We start from the raw sequence: 16,109 nt of genomic DNA, 5'->3' as shown, positions 1-16,109 counted from the left end.
GATACTGTGACAGTCTGTAGGAGCCTTAGAACAGCGGATCTTGTGCTAAAAACAAAGCTCCCATCCAGTTCTCAGACCACTGTAATAGCTGCAGACTCCGGCACTTCCCCCATGACCTTTAATTGTTGGGATCAACAGACTATTAAAGGGAATCATCTCCAAGATGGTGCTTTTTTTTTTTTTTCCACACAAAAAATGTCTCAAGTCAGTAATAGTAAAACTCTGCAAATACATTTATTCATCACCAATGAAAATACTGTACAAGACCCAAGAAAAGGGGCAGGGGAAAGCAATGTATTAAGACTGGCTTTCATCAATGTCTTTGTCTGGATCCATCTCCGCAGCTTCGCTCTCCTGTTGCTGTTTCTTCCAGAGTTTAGCCATAGCAAGCAGTTTGAGATTAGGCTGATTGGCGGTATCTTCTGGGAAAATATAATCATAGTATTCCTCCCAGCCAGCATCAGACTAGGGAAAAAAAAACAACCACAAAGCAAGTTTAATTTGCATGTTAATGTTAGCTATTAAAAGGTGCTTCTAATAAGCATAACAGTGAGATAAAATTAAAATCAATGTTTGTTAGACCATCCACAGCAGCTGAAACCAAGGAGCTGAACGGGCGTACGACAGCACTACTTCTGCTGCGTGTAACGAGCAGGCAGATTTGGCGAACAGCCTGGCTATAGTTTCCCAAAGCTAAGAAACAACCACTATCTGCATAGTACTACCTAAAGCTATTTTGATTTGTCTATGGCCAGAGTAAAGGTAGCTTGAGCGTTTGGTACGAGTATTTCACTCCGAATCGACTGCGCACCTAGCCTGCTGAGGAACAAGGGGCTCAGCAGCACGTGTTTCAGGGCAATGCTGTTTTCAATTACTGCAGTAAAACTGGAATGCAGTTACAGCACCCATCGCAGCTGACTTTGTTTTGTGTACCAGACCCCAGCATTAAGCCACCAAGGATTCAAAGTGACTGCTTGCATAATTTGTCCTCTTACCCCATCTTCAGCCTGCAGTTTTCTCCTCTTCTTTATTTTTTCAGGCATAAGTTTATCTATCCTCTCTTTAGTGGTATCGGTTCCAAACTCCTCTTCAAAGTTTCTCCAGGATTCCAGAAGCATGACTCTCTCCTCTTTCTCCTCACAGTTTCGCATCGCCTTATTAGCCTCTTCATAAATCTGCCGGCATCTCGACAAACTCCCCTCCCTTCCTGCAGAGAGCTCAAACTGTGCAAAGCTGATCCATACCTGTGGTGAAAGCAAATCAAACTCAAGCTGAAACTTCCACTCTGAAGTCTGGTAGCTAAGTGATAGTTCCAAAAAAACAAAGCAGCCAAAAAAAACCAAGTGTCAATGCAAGCCTGAAGTAGTTTTTCATAAGCAGATACCCAGAAAATTCATGCTTGTTTCACATGTGTGAGATTTGCCTCATTTTGGCAAGAGAGAATATTCATGGAAACTATGTTGACAAATTTCTTGCAGTTGTTTCGGATCATCACAAATCTCTCTGAATTTAGTCAAACGACAGCACCAAACTACACTGAAAGAATCACAACTATTTTTTCCTTGCAATGTTTTTGCAACTAAAATTCCAAAGCTACTCAGCAGGAAGAGAGCTGCTTGGAAACCTGCAAGCCTTCTTTCAGGTAAGATATACCTGTTGCAATACGTAATTTAGAAATTTCTTTCCCCATTTCATGGCACAGGCACGGGACTGAACTTAGGTTCACTGTCAATCTGAAAAAGCCAGACAGCCAAAGCAGTCAAGGCTTCCTCTCCGCTCTGCACCAATTCTGCGTTCTGGGCAGCCACACATACCTTAACATGCTGTGTCCGCTGAAGTAACCTGCGGTAAAGATTTCTTGTTTTCTCATACTCTTCCTGCTCAATTTCAAAGTCAATGTAGGATTTCCACAGAACCTGCAAAAGAGAAGTCTCTCGCTATGTTCATAGCACACTGAGATTGTGAAAAGAAAGGAAAAAAAGGAGGAGCATGGAAAAATGTGAAATTTCTCTGAAAAAAGTTTCGGAGATCAGAGTAGTTATTGACTGTACAAGCTAGGATTAAGACTAAGCAGTATCAAACCTTGGGCACATAACCCACTTAGCTTACTCCTGTAAGCACGTTTCTCCCACCACGTGTTATCGTGGGTTGTATAGTCCCGCGTACCCTGCTAAGAAACCGACGCTAAATTAATGAGACACAGGCTAAGCCACTATGGTAAGCAGTTCTGTCCAAGATGGTAGATGATTTACATTTTAATTAGCCGCTGTGTAATAAATTGCTTAAAATTGTGCCAAGTGTAAAGTTCATCCACCTCCTTACCTCTGGCATGTCCAGCCGGGGCTGGCCAATAGCCAACTCATATATTGCACGGGCTCTATCAATATCACCAAGAATCGTCTCTAGTTCAGCAAATTTTATCCATGACGTGCAGTTTTCTGGTGCAAACTCCAGGAATTTTTCATACAGTTTTCGGCAACGATCAAACTCTCGCAATTGTAACTCCAATTCAATATAACCTTTGAACAGTTTGTTTTTTGGACATTTACCTATGGATGTCCCCTGTTAAGCAAAAACAAAACAAAACACCAAACCCAAAATCCACTTAGAGATCTAGCAAGGAAAAAAACCCACCTCATTTTCTAAGCATCTGTTTACCTTCCAGTATTTGAACTAAAACTCATTTTTGAGCAGAGCTTGGTTTTCAAGACTGATCAGGGCCAGTATGAAATCCAACCAATGTTTGCAAAATGAGTGTGCATCCGTAAACATCCAACAAGAACTCTGAAAGCAGAAAACCTTCTAACTTGTGAACACTTTTACATAACACGGATTCCCCGTGAAGCGTGAGTTGAAACTCTCCCTAGCTTATTAAATGAACACTCCGTCTCGCATCAAAAGCTGAAGAAAGCATAGTACCAGTCCTCCAGGCAAGCAGTTCCCAACTATCTTATAAAACAAATTATATCAAGAGAAGCTGTCTCCCGGACCACCGCTGCTATTCATCATCACAAGACTTAAGAATGGGCACATCTGAGACAGGTATGTAGTGAGCTTCATTCTTTGAGTCACTTCTGTAGACAACTGTTATTTATTAAGCACTGCAGCCTCTGTTCTTTCAAGCTAATGTGAATTAAGTAATTTGAGATCAAACTCCCTTACTACAATTTTCCTGCGCAACTTTCCTACACATTGATTATCTTAGTACTTACTAAGAATGGAGGAAACTACTACTTGAGCAAATCAATTTGGTCACCATTATGGCTCTCCAGCTCTACTAATACTCTTTCTATTTCAAAATGCATTCAGTTCTTCTCCACATCCCCCTCAGGACTATTTTCTTAAGCAGCATAAGCTCCAGCTGATCCCCTGTCTCCAAGTCCCGGGAAATCTCAGACCCTGGGAAAACAAAGAACCCCCACACCATAAAAATAAGGCAGAGCAAGGTGCTGTCTGCATGCTGGTGAGAGCTGCAGCGTCAGGAGCTGGACCTTCTCTTGTGCGTGGTGACAGTGCGGGACCCTCACCTCAGGACAGGAGCAAGGCTTCTTGCCAGAGAGGTTGTTTAAAGTCAACTCGTTGCAAAAGAAAGAAAGAAAGAAACTGCTTCCCAAATCTGGGCCCAGTCCAAAAAAGTACTATGGCTGCAGCAGCAAAATCTGGTTTTCCACAGGGGACTTAACCACTCCGCTTCATTTTTTTTCTGGTCAATGGCAGGAGTCCAGCTCAAGCAACAAAGCTTTACTAGAACCATGGGGGCAGACTTGGTCCAGTGTCAGCTACAGGAGGCCATTCGCTTTTATGCTCTTATCACTGCCGTGCCAAGGATTTGGTGGGAACCCCATCGGTTTCCTCTGTAAAGTCAGACCACCTCAACCACTACCAACATTAGCTTTCTCTCAACATTCCTAATGCTATCACTGAGCTTATTTAGCATATCCAAATTGAAGGGAAAGGAAGTTTTAGTTTCAAAAAGGTTTTGCTGCCAAAACGTACTCCATTGCTCTCTGAGGTGCTGACATTCACATGGTGAATTCTACACTGAAGCTCCTAAGCCTGCCCCAAGTCCCCAGGACTGCTTCTATCAGCAACCTGGTAGCTGGAACTCAAACACTTCTATTTATTTAAAATGCTTTTTAAAACACTACTGTTAGCACAAGTATCGTTTAAACAAATCAGCGGCAGTTAAGAATTTCCAAGTGCACTAAGCTGATTTGGGTACTCTTCCATTCAGACGTGTGTTCTGTCAGCTGAAACGAGAAAGCTGCATTCATTTCTGCCCGTGGCTAATGCATCATATCAAGCTACACTTCTTTTTAAATCACACATGACAGTAAATACTGCTCCCTGCAGACGTCTCGGATGCTTTAAGTGGATTAAACCAGCAATTTATAAAGGACAATTTAAGATCTTTTAATGCCATTCCCTTGTTACTATTAGTTAGTAAAGTAAATTATGGAATTAACAAAAGCTTACCAAAGCTCTTCTGGCAAGTGGAAGATTTTTCTGGCGTATTTCAAATTGTGCATAGAGCAGCCATATTTTGGCAAATGTAAACTGAAAGAAAAAGAACAACGTGATGCTTGGGTTGGAAGCTTAGTAAATAATACTGCATATATTCTTTTAAAAAATAATTACTCTGCCTACCTGAGATGTTACTACTGCAGTTAATTGCATTTGACCTCAATGCTTTCCTGCTGAAAAGTTGAGAGCTCACAACCCAGAACAACCTCTTTATAACAGGACAATATAGTCTACCATGGATGAAAGCAAAAATGGCCAGGACAGAAGTCTTTTCAAACAAAGAAAATGGTTCGTTAACCAATCAATTGATTGGTAAAATAACAGCTATCACTGAATCAATTATTAGCTAATCAACTCTTAATAATTACAGCTTAATCCTAATCTACACAGCTGATACTCAGATGACAGGATTGATGACATTCTAGAAAAGAAAGTACATGAGCTAAGATTTCTTGACATTCCAAGGCAATGCTGATTAATTGTTTTAAGGGTTTGCCCATGTGGATACTTTAGTTAAAGCTCACTGACAAAACCACCACAAAACCAAAAGTCAGTCTGGAAGACCAATTGTAATGGCGAAGAGACACCTGAACGATGGTTTATCAAATGCACCTCCCTCAGCTGGGACCATGCAGGCAATTAGAAACAGTGGCTATAAAAGGCGGTAACCCCACATAAAGTAGAGCAACAAGTATTCTGCAGTGACTGTAAGCAGCCAGAGGAAGAAAACAAGTAAGTAAAGAGTAGGTAAGAGCTCTTTCCCTACTGCTTAATGGTACTGGACCATCCTCCAACTATATATTATTTCAGCTTCTTAGAGCATACCTAATAATTTGAAAATACTGCAGAGAACCCTTGTGTTGCATTTGTATGAGAAAATCTGATGTCAGTGTGTAGACTGTTACTTCCCACTGATGATGCAAATTACAGCCACCTAACACCTTGGCTTGAAAAAGAATATGATTGACTTTTGGAAGACAGATGTTATGAGAAACTGGAAGGGATATTTAAAGTCCTAGTACAGTCTTCACAAATGTGCTAGTAGTCATTTGGGGCCACTTACACACTTGAAACTTGGGGGAAAAGAAAGGTAAAGTATCTTATCTTGAGAATATTAATCCAAGACTGAACACAAACTGCTAGAGGAGCCATACCTTCTTGTGGGGAATGAGCTCGATACATGCCTGATAGACTTGTCTGGTTCGCTCTGCATCCTGCAAGAACAGCCAAAATTTAAATACTCTGTTTGCTGCCAAAATTACACTACACTTCGATTCATAGAATGATTGTGAAACTGCACAACAGTATTTAAAGTCAAGTTGTTTAGAATTGTGTATATGTAAGATGCAAATGTACTTATCTACTTAGTGTGCACAATGCAAAGATAGTAACTTCTGAAAATCATCAGTCACTTTCTCAAGATTCAACACTAAGAATTAGACAACAAAACCAGGAGTGTCCCCACTTTGGGGGAGAAAAGTCTTTTTTTCCTTTAACAGACGCTGAACAGGTATACTGCACTAGAGTTTTATGAAATAAAGAGTAACTATAACGTTACATGACTGATAACAGAAGCAATACTTAGCCTCAAAAAGCCACTGTAGCAAGAATTTGACTTCTTCACAGAACAACTTCACAAATAGTTTTGTTAAATAGAAAACTATTTCACAAGTTCAGGTAACAGCCTGGAACAGGCAATTCAGATGGGGCTACAAAGACCTACTTCTGCTTCTATTACCAGTGTGTTTCTGGATGAATTGGGGTGCAACTGAAATACTTTTTCCCCTATGCATGGGAGGGAAAAACCTGATAGTTAAATAGCAAATCCTGTAGCTACTTACACAAAACAAGAAAGACATACTATTTTTAGTTTTCAGTTTCCCTATTAAAATATCTGTAGCTATTTCATACAAGGAAAATACTTGAGAAGAAAAGAAAAAAAACCTTATTTCTTACTACTTGCCTTTGCTTCCAGCTCTTCATATAATGCATAGTTAACCCAAAGATAGATGTATCTTTTCCAGTGTCTTTTCTCTTGAATTGGGGGAACGTTGGCGATGGCTCTTTCATATACTTCTCGGACAGTCTCAGCATCTGCATCACTTTCAACTAACCTCAGGTAGTCAAACCATGCATCATAATTATGTGGATTTGCCTTCCAGAAAGAAGGGAGCAGTGAAATGGGAAAGAAACTTCAGTAACTACAAATAACAGACCCTGTTCCTTTACTTAGTTTTTATTCAGAACTTCTCCTTTAAAATGGATCATTGGAATGTTAATGAAAACTGTCAGTATCGGGTATGCTTAAGCTAGATGTTTTAAGTTAAAGTGCATTTATTTCTTTCTAGTTTACCTACAAATGTTCTTTAAGTGATGGCAAACTGAACTGTGAGATGGGAAGAGGAAATGATTGAATATTCAGTCAATAGTAGGTAGGTGTGGCACACCTATTTTCTCACAAAAAGGTATTTACACACAGGTGAGGTGTCCTGTAACAGTCAGCTTGTAACCTCCTCGCTTCCATAATGCACTAAACTGCATTATCCCCTGAGATGGCTGTGAAGGGCACTGAGCTCTGAGTTCAACTGAAAACTCTGGCTCCACAATCTACATTAGAATGCAGAAACAAAAAAGCAGTGAATGCAAGCATCGTTCTCTCCCCCACGGATGGAATTCTGCCTCAAAAAAGAACAGTGTTCTCTTGGTATTTTCTTGGACTGAGGATCAAGGGTAACGTAAAACTCATCAGCCTTCGTATCGTGAGACACTCGTGTACCTTACACAGCAGCCGGATGTATGATGAGCCCAGAGGATATTTATAATGCATACCTTCACTTCTTCTTCATACTGGAATCGCCTCTTGCTGACAATGATGTCTTCAATTCCCCTTCTGTCTCCAAACTTCTTTTCAAAGATGGTGTAGTTCTTGAAGAGATTTTGGGCCTCATGTTTTGGAATTCTATCCAAGGCGTACTTGTAGATCACTCTTACTCTTTCAAACTGAAAATATTAGATATCATTTGAATAAGTTTACAAACTGGCTTCTGTCCTCCTGCACAATTTCACAATGAGCTTTTGGCAATACTTAATAGAATACAGAATCATAAACTATCTCAATGTAAATGACTGTTTTAGGACAGGACTAACACAATCTCCCTGAAAAGTAAACCTTGGAGGAAAAAAATAATTCTGTAAATGCCAAAATGCACCACTTCTCATTCATTTATAGGTTTGGAATATTTACAATATTTTTAAGAGGCTATGGTTTTGGGTTCACAGAATGCCTTCAATTCCTTAATGGCCTGGGCACTTTAAAGAGACCATCTAGGGAAACCTATGGTTAATTCAGTTTTTATCATGCAGGCCTACAACCTCTCAAATTTACAAATCTGGGGATATGTATTTGATGTGATGACGCTATTCTCAAGCTTGGCATATTTGGTGTCCGCCTTTCTCAGAACGCATTTCTTTGATGTCACCAAAAGGCAAACAGAAGCTAAGCAAATACTACAATAACCATCTCATAAGGTGCTGAAAAACACAAGTATTGCAGTGAATGTTAAGTGGCCTTCAGTTTGCTATTTAAGAAGAAATTTTGGGGTGATTGGTATTAGTCTGATGTATTATCAAGGTCTTACTTCTTTCTGGTTCTCCTCAAATTTTGCAAAAGCCACGTACAAGTGCTCATCCATGTGCTCTTCTCCAAAGAACTCCACTGCCCTCTCATATACTTTTCTTGCGTGAGCAAAATAACTGTGTTTCTCTTCAAAGCGGGCATACTTGATCCAGTTCTTAACATCGGGATGAACAATAACAAGTAGAGCTATGTTAAAGAAACTGCTGTGGTTGAATTGGACGCTTCAAATTGCATTCTTCCCAGCGACTACAGGTGCATGGACAATATGAAACAACTTCAAAGAATGGCATATGCAAAAAATGCAACATGGAAGAAGACACAAAACACATGCAAAGGCTTTATGCCTTACTGAGAACCTAAAGAAAATATTAAAAGGGATAAAAATCAAGCAAGCATCAGGGAGAAGTTTAAGGAGGAAAAATCCAAACCAAATGACTGCCAAAAAAGCTGGAAGTGTGAGTGCTGTTCAATATATGCTGCTGTGGCAGGATCTAAGCTCACTTCACTGAATTTGGAGGCATATACTAAACATGCTTTTATTACCTACTGCTGGCTCTTGGCATGGTGGCTTACTCCCAACACATCACGGTAAAAAAGCACAGGGACATAGCTGGAGATAGAATAGATAAGAAAGAAATGAAGAATGCAGGCCTGAACTTGGGCAGGCGTTGCGATGCACTACAAAGGATATATCTCTCGTAAATGGTACGCGCCCTGTCCACCTCCTTGTATCTCAGCTCAAAGTTAATGTAGGAATGCCAAGCCTGCTCCTCTGGTTGCCACTCCATCCAACGTTCAAACACCTGACGTGATCCAGCAACATTCCCCAACATCTCTTCCATGTAAGTATATTTATACCTTAGAAAACAAGATCAAGCTTTTACAATCACACAATAAACACATAAATTACAAGGATTTTTTGGAGTGCTTAGTAAGAGCATTACTGAGATTTCTTCACCTATTCCCCACTTGCACCCCAGAAATGCCTGCAGATTGTGACTGGCAGCATGCAGGCACACAAACATCCTTCTCTCCCAAAATACTCTCACCACTTGAAAAGTACAAAACCTTTCCAAAACTTAAGCCTTCCTCTTTTTTTCAGATTAGCCTGATGACTTGGAGAAACAGAAAGCAATGCACTTTTGCATGATATCAAAACAGAAAAATGATCTGTAGTCTTTGGCGGGTACAAGCAATGCTCCATCCTCTGCAAACGTACCAGAACTGGTTCACCCTGGGGAGGGTGGTAATAGCGCGATCCCAAATGTTTCGGGCATGATTAACCTGGCGGTTCTTCATTTCCATTTCTGCATACTTTAGCCAGAGTGTGACGTTTCTGTAGTCTACATCTAAAGCACGCTCGTAGATGGAACGGGCTCTGGAAAGCAAAGAGAAGTTGTGTGCGTAATGTGTCTCAGACTCTGGTGTTTATCAACATGCGTTTTAAAAGGTTTGTAAGACATGGCTGCAGCTGTATCATCATTACCTTTGTATTTCTTTCAGGCTTTCCTCCCATTGTGCATACTTTATCCAGTTACTGATAACAGTCCTGTTTTTTCTGATGTTATCTTCAAAAGTCTGAGGAGAAAATTTATTTCTGTAAGAAATCCCTCTGTGCAGACTGATCTTGTTATAAATGGCTTATGGAATATTATTATTGGAATGAATTCCAAATGACTTGTACACATGCAGATGTAGTAGCAAATCATACTCAGTAGAACACTTTATAAAAATTTCCTAATGGAGAACCTAGGAGCATAGATCATCCTACAGAATAGGATTAAACTCAAGTTTCTGCAACCTGAGACCTGAAATACTGATGGAATAATAACTGACAGCACTAAAATATTACTTTTTTTTTTAGTCCCCTGCTTAATGTTTCAATAGCAGTATTACCTGGACAGATAGAATCCAGTCATTGCTGACAAGCCTGAATATACTTGGATGCACCAGCACAAATTTATTTACTTTGACCTGTATCGTTCCTCTAGCTCAGTGCAACGGTGAGGGCATCTTCAGTCTTGTGCTTGGCTACTGTCACGATCAATGCTATTGGTATTTAACATGTGGCTAAACGTGGTTTAACATGGTTAATGTGGTGGCTTGTTACTGCTGTTCATGAGAGATGAAAAAAGATAAGATCAAACATTGCTTTTGCAGTGCTGTGGTGTCGATCATCTGACTCCGGTTGCTCTGCGTGTGCCCAAGTGAGGTACACCAGCATCCAGCACAGTAAGGCCCCAAGTCTTCATGAGGAGTCCTAGCTGCTACGGTAAGGAGGGAAACGAACACCCGCTCAGGGCTGAGTACAGGGATGCTGCGTTGTGCTACAACGGTGGCCCGTTCTGAACATATGCATGTATGCCTCAGAGAATGATAGCCGTAGGTCATGCTGTTTATATCTTAAAAAAAAATGCTGAGTGCTGAAAACATTTAAAGTTCTCTGCTAGGGATATGCTTGCTTTGCTGACCCAGGACAGCAATTATCAAAGGAAAAAGCAGAACCAAACTGGAGCTAAGTTTGCAGAAACAAAGCAATTATTTTAAATAAAGAAGAAAAAATTATACCTGAAATCTCACATGCAAAACGGTCAAGTTTCAAGACAACTATCACACATAACTCTGATTAGAAAGTTGTGTTCTAAATGGTGCTAAGTAGTACCATAACTATACAGAACAAAACATCATTTGCAAATATACTGTGTTTTTTTTAAACAGTTGAGGCTGAAAACCCAGCAGCATTACTGCACAGCCTGCTAACATTGTCGTGTGGACTGGCCAGACACTACTGGTGATGACGGAACCGCATGCAAACCATGTATGTAACTACCCTCCCAATGTTCTGAACGCACTGAATGTGGTCACAGGTGAGATGTGGTGTACTACCAAATTTTGTGTTAAACGCATTTAACTCTCAGTTTTTGCACAAAAGTAGCATTTTCTAATTTTTAAGAATTGTTATTCACCAGGGAAATCCTCAAGCAGTATAAACTAAATCCTGTTTAATTTAAAAACACAGTAACATTCTGGTGCTTTATATGAGCAGCAAGATTAAGATTTCTTTTTTCCTTTACCTTCCTTTTCCGGAGCTTATAGTCATTTAGCTCCTCAACATCTGTGATCTTCTGTTGCGGTGGCGGGGGGAGAAGCTCAAGCTCTCTCTCCTTGGCTTCTCTCAAAAGCTGTTCTGCTGTGATCTGAACTTCTGCGGGTGCTTTGTTTTTCACCTGCAAAGGAGGGGGCTCACATTTTCCGCTTCTAACGCGACCCTGAACAACCCCCACACCGGTTTACTCCTCCGGTGGCTCGGTACGCTCGGTGCTGACCGAGGACGGGGCCGGAGACGCCCCGAGCCCGGCAGGGCCCGGATCGCCAGCGCTGCCCCGGGGCCTGAGGAGGGGCGGCAGCACAGGCGGAGGAGCCAGGGGCCGGAGCGGGCCGCGGCAGCCCCCCGTGCTGCGCGGCCGTGAGGACCACCGGGCGCTGTGCCCGCTTCCCGAAGGCCGCGGGGCCGGGCCAGGCCGCTCCGGGACGCCCGGCGCTGCCCCGAGGACCAGGGCCCGGCGGGGGCAGGCGCCCGCCGCCTCGACCACCCTCCCGACCCCCGGCCGCGGGCCCGCCGCCCCCTCCCGAGCACCTTCGCCACTTTGGGGATCCGCTGCTTCCCGGCCGCCGTAGACGCCATCTTGCCGCTTCTCTGTGCTGGCCCCGCCCCGTCACCTCTGACCGCATGCAGCGCCGGCGCGCTTCGTTGCCGGAGTAACGGCGGCGCGTCCCGACGCCGGCAGCGAGGCGGGGAGCGGAGTGGAGCGGGGGTCGGTCGGTCAGTCCGTCCGTCCGTCCCTGGCCGCGCCGGGGAAAGGGACTCGCGGCCGCCGCGGGAGGAAAGTGAGTGCCCGGCGCGGCCCGACGGGTCCCCCTGCCCCCAGACGGCGCCCCCTGGCGGCTCGGCGAACTTGGCGGGCTTCGCGTGCCTGTGGGCGCTGCGGGCCGTCAGCGGGGCCGGGGGCAGTGACGGCAGCGAGGGCGAGTAGCGCGTCATTTACAGCGTAGCAGGGTCCGTGCTGCCGAGGCGCGGCCCGAGAGGTGTTAACAGTGCGAGCGCTGAACCCCTGTCCTGCCCCAACTGCCCCTGACGCTTTGGCTCCTGTCAGGTGAGAGAGCTCCGCCCGGTTCTCAGACCTAGTCGAAGGCCTCTGGGCCACCCGGGCGTTAGAGTTTGGGTCTGGCCTTTCAGGGGCGGCGGGGTCGACACGCTTCATCCCCGCCGCTGAGGCGAGCCGTTAATTCTGGGCCTGGCTCGGCGTGGGGTGCGTGGGTGCCGCCCGCCACGTCCGCAGGCCAGCGGGGATCCTGCGGGAGCGCCCCGAGACGCGCGCCGATGGGCGTCAGACACGGGCAACGACACCCCACGCCGGAATCGCGCTTGTGCCTAAAAAGGGAGTATTTGCTGAAGGAGGCAAACTGTTCGAAGCGCTAGTTGGGAAGAGGAGCGGTTCTTCATCTGCTTGTTTTGCTGGTCCGTGGTATGCTGCAGGAGTTGTAGGAACAGTGCATTTTCTTATGAAAATGGTACATTTTTAATGTCTAAATGCTGCTTTCTGTCAGTCATGGTTGCATGAGTGTTCGGGGCCTTAAAGGGGAGCAGGTGGAGAAGGGGGTGATGTTTTTAATGCACTAAAAGTTAAACAATTGAATACGGAAACGTGGCACACTGTTTGCCTCAGTTGAAGTAACCTTAATGATACACGTTGGTATTTTAAAGTTCCCATTTATTTTGATATATGGAGTTCAAGTTAATAAAAAATAACCAACTATTTTAGTAGTCTTACAGTTTGCAGTTGCTTAATGAAATGTATATCTAAATTATGTGGCTGTTTTAAGAATCACCTGTCATTTAGCCCTGGGTGTAGTTGCCTTCTACTCCACTAGGAGAAATATATATATCTTAAGACATTTGAGAAGTCGCTTATACATGCTAGTATAACTTTTTTCCGTGTAGATGATGTTGTTCTACTCAGTCATAAGTATACTCTAGCCTACCTAGTTCTTTCTACGTAGCCACAATTCTGTTTACTAAGCGCACGCATTAAAACCCACAGAGGACGTTTTGCCTCGGGTTGGTGCCGGGCCCTCTTTGCAAACGTGTGTTTGCATGACTGAGACCTGCGGTGTCACCTATAACAATGTCTTGACTGTGTGAAAGATGTAGCTGTACGCGTGACTTTCTATGTATTTAAAAGGTACAAAATTCAGCGTTTCCTTTGTTGTCCCATTTTATGTTGGGATCTGTGGGGCCTAATAATTGGGCGTCGCACCTGGGTTTGGAGCCAATGTTAGAAATGGCTATTGTGTTTGGTAGATGGGTAAAAGCGTTCTGCTAGTCTATGTACGTTGGTTATTTAGGCTTTGAGTTAGCAATGCTATATTTTGCGCAAGTATATCGAAGAAATTGCAGAAAGTTGTTGTGTTTGGTCAGTTTATTTTACATGTGTAATCCTTGATTATATCACAGCAGGCTACAATATTGAGTAGCAACACAGCTGAATGATAAATGAACTGTTAGTTGATAGTCACAGATGGTCTGACTGCCTCTTGCCCCCTATATGTTCTGAAATTGCTGGGCATGTCAATAAATCAGAAATTCTGTGAATGTGGAACCAGAAAAATGTTTTTCTTCTGGGCAGGGAAGCTATAGAGCTTTCAATTCCTTCTGAAATTTAGGTATTGCTGTAGACTTAAAAAGAAAATTGAGGAGCTGTTTTGGACAAAATACACTTAACTCACCTGAAACTGCTGTTGAATGTTACCAGGGCATTCTTATCCTGATTGTTTGCAGCTGATCCTCCCAACCCTGTAGACTTAAGGCTATTAAGTTTGAAATTATTAATGATGGGCACTGTCCTGATGGATAGCATGCAAATGCCTATAAATGAATAAATGTAAAAGCAATTTGTAGCCTATTAAAAACATTTATTTCCCGTGTAGCATGTAGAATACATAGGCTTGATTGCTTGCTGTATTTCTACTTGTGCACTGCTTGCATGCTGTATGTATACGCAGGCAGTATGTATTTTTGTAGAGGTCTACAGGAACTAGGCACTTAAATCTATCCGAATCACACTTTACAGTTCATATAAAAATTCAGTTCAAGTAACTATGTTGAACAATAGATTGCAGCGGGATCTGCCAGAACAGCAATGTTTTCTTTCTTTCTTGTTGCAGTCTGTAAGATGACTACAATAACTACTTCAAGAGGAAATACAGAAGTGGTCAGTGCCAGAAGAACAGAATCCCATGATGCTTCAGATATTATCAGCCTCCTCAGCCATTTTACAGAAATAGTTTTTGGAAGCATTGATGTCATGTACCTTTTGTAAGTAACAGTATTTTAGACAGACGTTATATTACCTTTCTGGCAAAAAAACTTCAAGAAATTGTTGCATTTAAAATGGCAGAAAACATAATGAGCCTTTACGTGGTGTTGCACATGCATGACTTTGTGCAAACTTGGATCACTGCTGCCAGCATGGTGGACAAGATTTGACTCTATACTAGCTTCCTCTTATAAAAGTTCAGCAGAAATACTTTTCAGTAATCCTGATGAAACCATCAGATCCCAATATTTGCTGTCTGCTCCATCTTACAGAATCCTTTTGCCTGTTGGAGAGTGGTAGAAGTGGAGGGGCAGAGACTAGGGGTTTTAATCACTTTGCGCTGTAACCGTTCTGTTTTCTTTTCCTGTGTAGGTCTAAATCTTTTCCAGTTTCCCCTTAACGAAAGGAATTGGTTATTTTTTGCCTCTCTTTATCCTACCTTGGGAGATCAGCCCCTATCTGCCATAAAATATGTTTTAATGTACCTCTTCTTTTCATGCCCCCTAGATACCTAATATCCTCTGTGTTTTGACATCTGTATCCTAGCTGCTTGCATGGCAATGTCCTTGGTGGAAATGGGTGGCTGTAGAAGTCTTCTGTTACCGTATCTTTATCACTAGAGATAGTGATGAACCTTCTGTGCTTTGTCTTTCTGTGCAGTGATGAACAGCAGAGACAGACTGCGTGAAATGCTGATGGGTCTCTTAGGGTTTTTTCACTTTATTTAATGGTAAATGTCTTAGCGACCAGCTATTTGGGGGGAAAAAACAGATGTATGAAGAAACATGCAAAGAAGAGGGAGCACTTAAGTCTTGCATATCAAATTCATAGTAATTGAGGATTTGAAAAATCATATGAATTGTTATAAAGTCAGAATACACTAAATAAATATTTGGAATCGAAGCAAAGATGTCAAGTTAGGATGTGGGCAATGAAGCTTTATTGAGGCCCGATCCTGGGAGCACTTTTGAACGTGGTTAATTTTGCTATTCTAACAGTTGAATTAACAGTCAGTCACTTTGTGTAGTTTCTTCAACTTCTGCAAAATTAAATTGTTTCCACAGAGAAAAATCAAGCCTTGCTTTGACACTCTGCAATGAGAAGAATGAGGCTATAGCCCATGCTGTCTTTCTGGACTATCCAAATTGGAGTATCACTGATCAGTCTGATTGGGAATCATTCTTACATGAAAACTACATTAACAATAAATGTACTGTAAGTAAATTGTGTGATTTTTTTTTTTTGGTTGAGTTTTCATTTAAGGCTCAGGTATGAAAAATATGTATAGGTATCTAAAATCTATTTTAGGTAGATTTGAGGCATTCAGGCTGAAGGTGATCATCAGATTCCTTACTAAACCCTCAGGTGCTCAGCAGTTCACGAATACCTGTGCTTTTGCCACTACAGTGACTGAAGGTAACTGTAAGGATGGCAGTTAGGGAACGCGAGTTCTTTCTTTGCCAGACATGCAGAACGTGTCTGATGTGTTGTGCTAGCACTGAGAGCTGTGTGAACCATAGCTGTCACCAATATTTTTCATTCAAAACCTGTCCAGCTTTGGTGGTAAACAG

General features: G+C 42.5%; 2 protein-coding genes across 7 annotated transcripts in view; one reads left to right on the top strand and one right to left on the bottom strand.

Annotated features, from left to right (window-relative positions):
• Positions 1-214: 214 nt before the first annotated feature.
• CRNKL1 (crooked neck pre-mRNA splicing factor 1) lies at positions 215-11,930 on the bottom strand. 3 transcript variants are annotated; one of them, XM_054821617.1, is made up of 14 exons: positions 11,799-11,930; positions 11,236-11,388; positions 9,648-9,739; positions 9,381-9,539; positions 8,853-9,019; positions 8,163-8,341; positions 7,354-7,524; positions 6,488-6,679; positions 5,679-5,738; positions 4,477-4,557; positions 2,323-2,562; positions 1,815-1,916; positions 996-1,244; positions 215-465 (listed from the first exon to the last, which is right to left on the bottom strand). In XM_054821617.1, exons 1-14 carry the CDS (start codon positions 11,844-11,846, stop codon positions 298-300), a joined length of 2,061 nt encoding a protein of 686 aa, XP_054677592.1. In that variant the 5' UTR covers positions 11,847-11,930; the 3' UTR covers positions 215-297. The 3 variants fall into 3 exon arrangements, with proteins under 3 accessions (XP_054677592.1, XP_054677593.1, XP_054677594.1); XM_054821618.1 differs by lacking the exon at positions 2,323-2,562; XM_054821619.1 differs by lacking the exons at positions 11,236-11,388; positions 11,799-11,930 and adding an exon at positions 10,058-10,532.
• Positions 11,931-14,361: 2,431 nt separating this feature from the next.
• CFAP61 (cilia and flagella associated protein 61) overlaps positions 14,362-16,109 on the top strand; it is a 113,431-nt gene continuing 111,683 nt past the window's right edge. For all 4 annotated transcript variants that reach the window (XM_054821614.1, XM_054821613.1, XM_054821612.1 and 1 more), the window contains exons 1-2: positions 14,362-14,537; positions 15,603-15,753. In XM_054821614.1, coding sequence (XP_054677589.1) covers positions 14,362-14,537; positions 15,603-15,753 — 327 coding nt within the window. The remainder of the gene's footprint in view (positions 14,538-15,602; positions 15,754-16,109) is intronic.

Source organism: Grus americana, chromosome 3 (genome assembly GCF_028858705.1).
Source record: "Grus americana isolate bGruAme1 chromosome 3, bGruAme1.mat, whole genome shotgun sequence".
NCBI lineage: Eukaryota > Metazoa > Chordata > Aves > Gruiformes > Gruidae > Grus > Grus americana.
The sequence above is the reverse complement of the archived record's forward strand: the minus strand, read 5'-3'. Positions and strand labels throughout refer to the sequence as shown.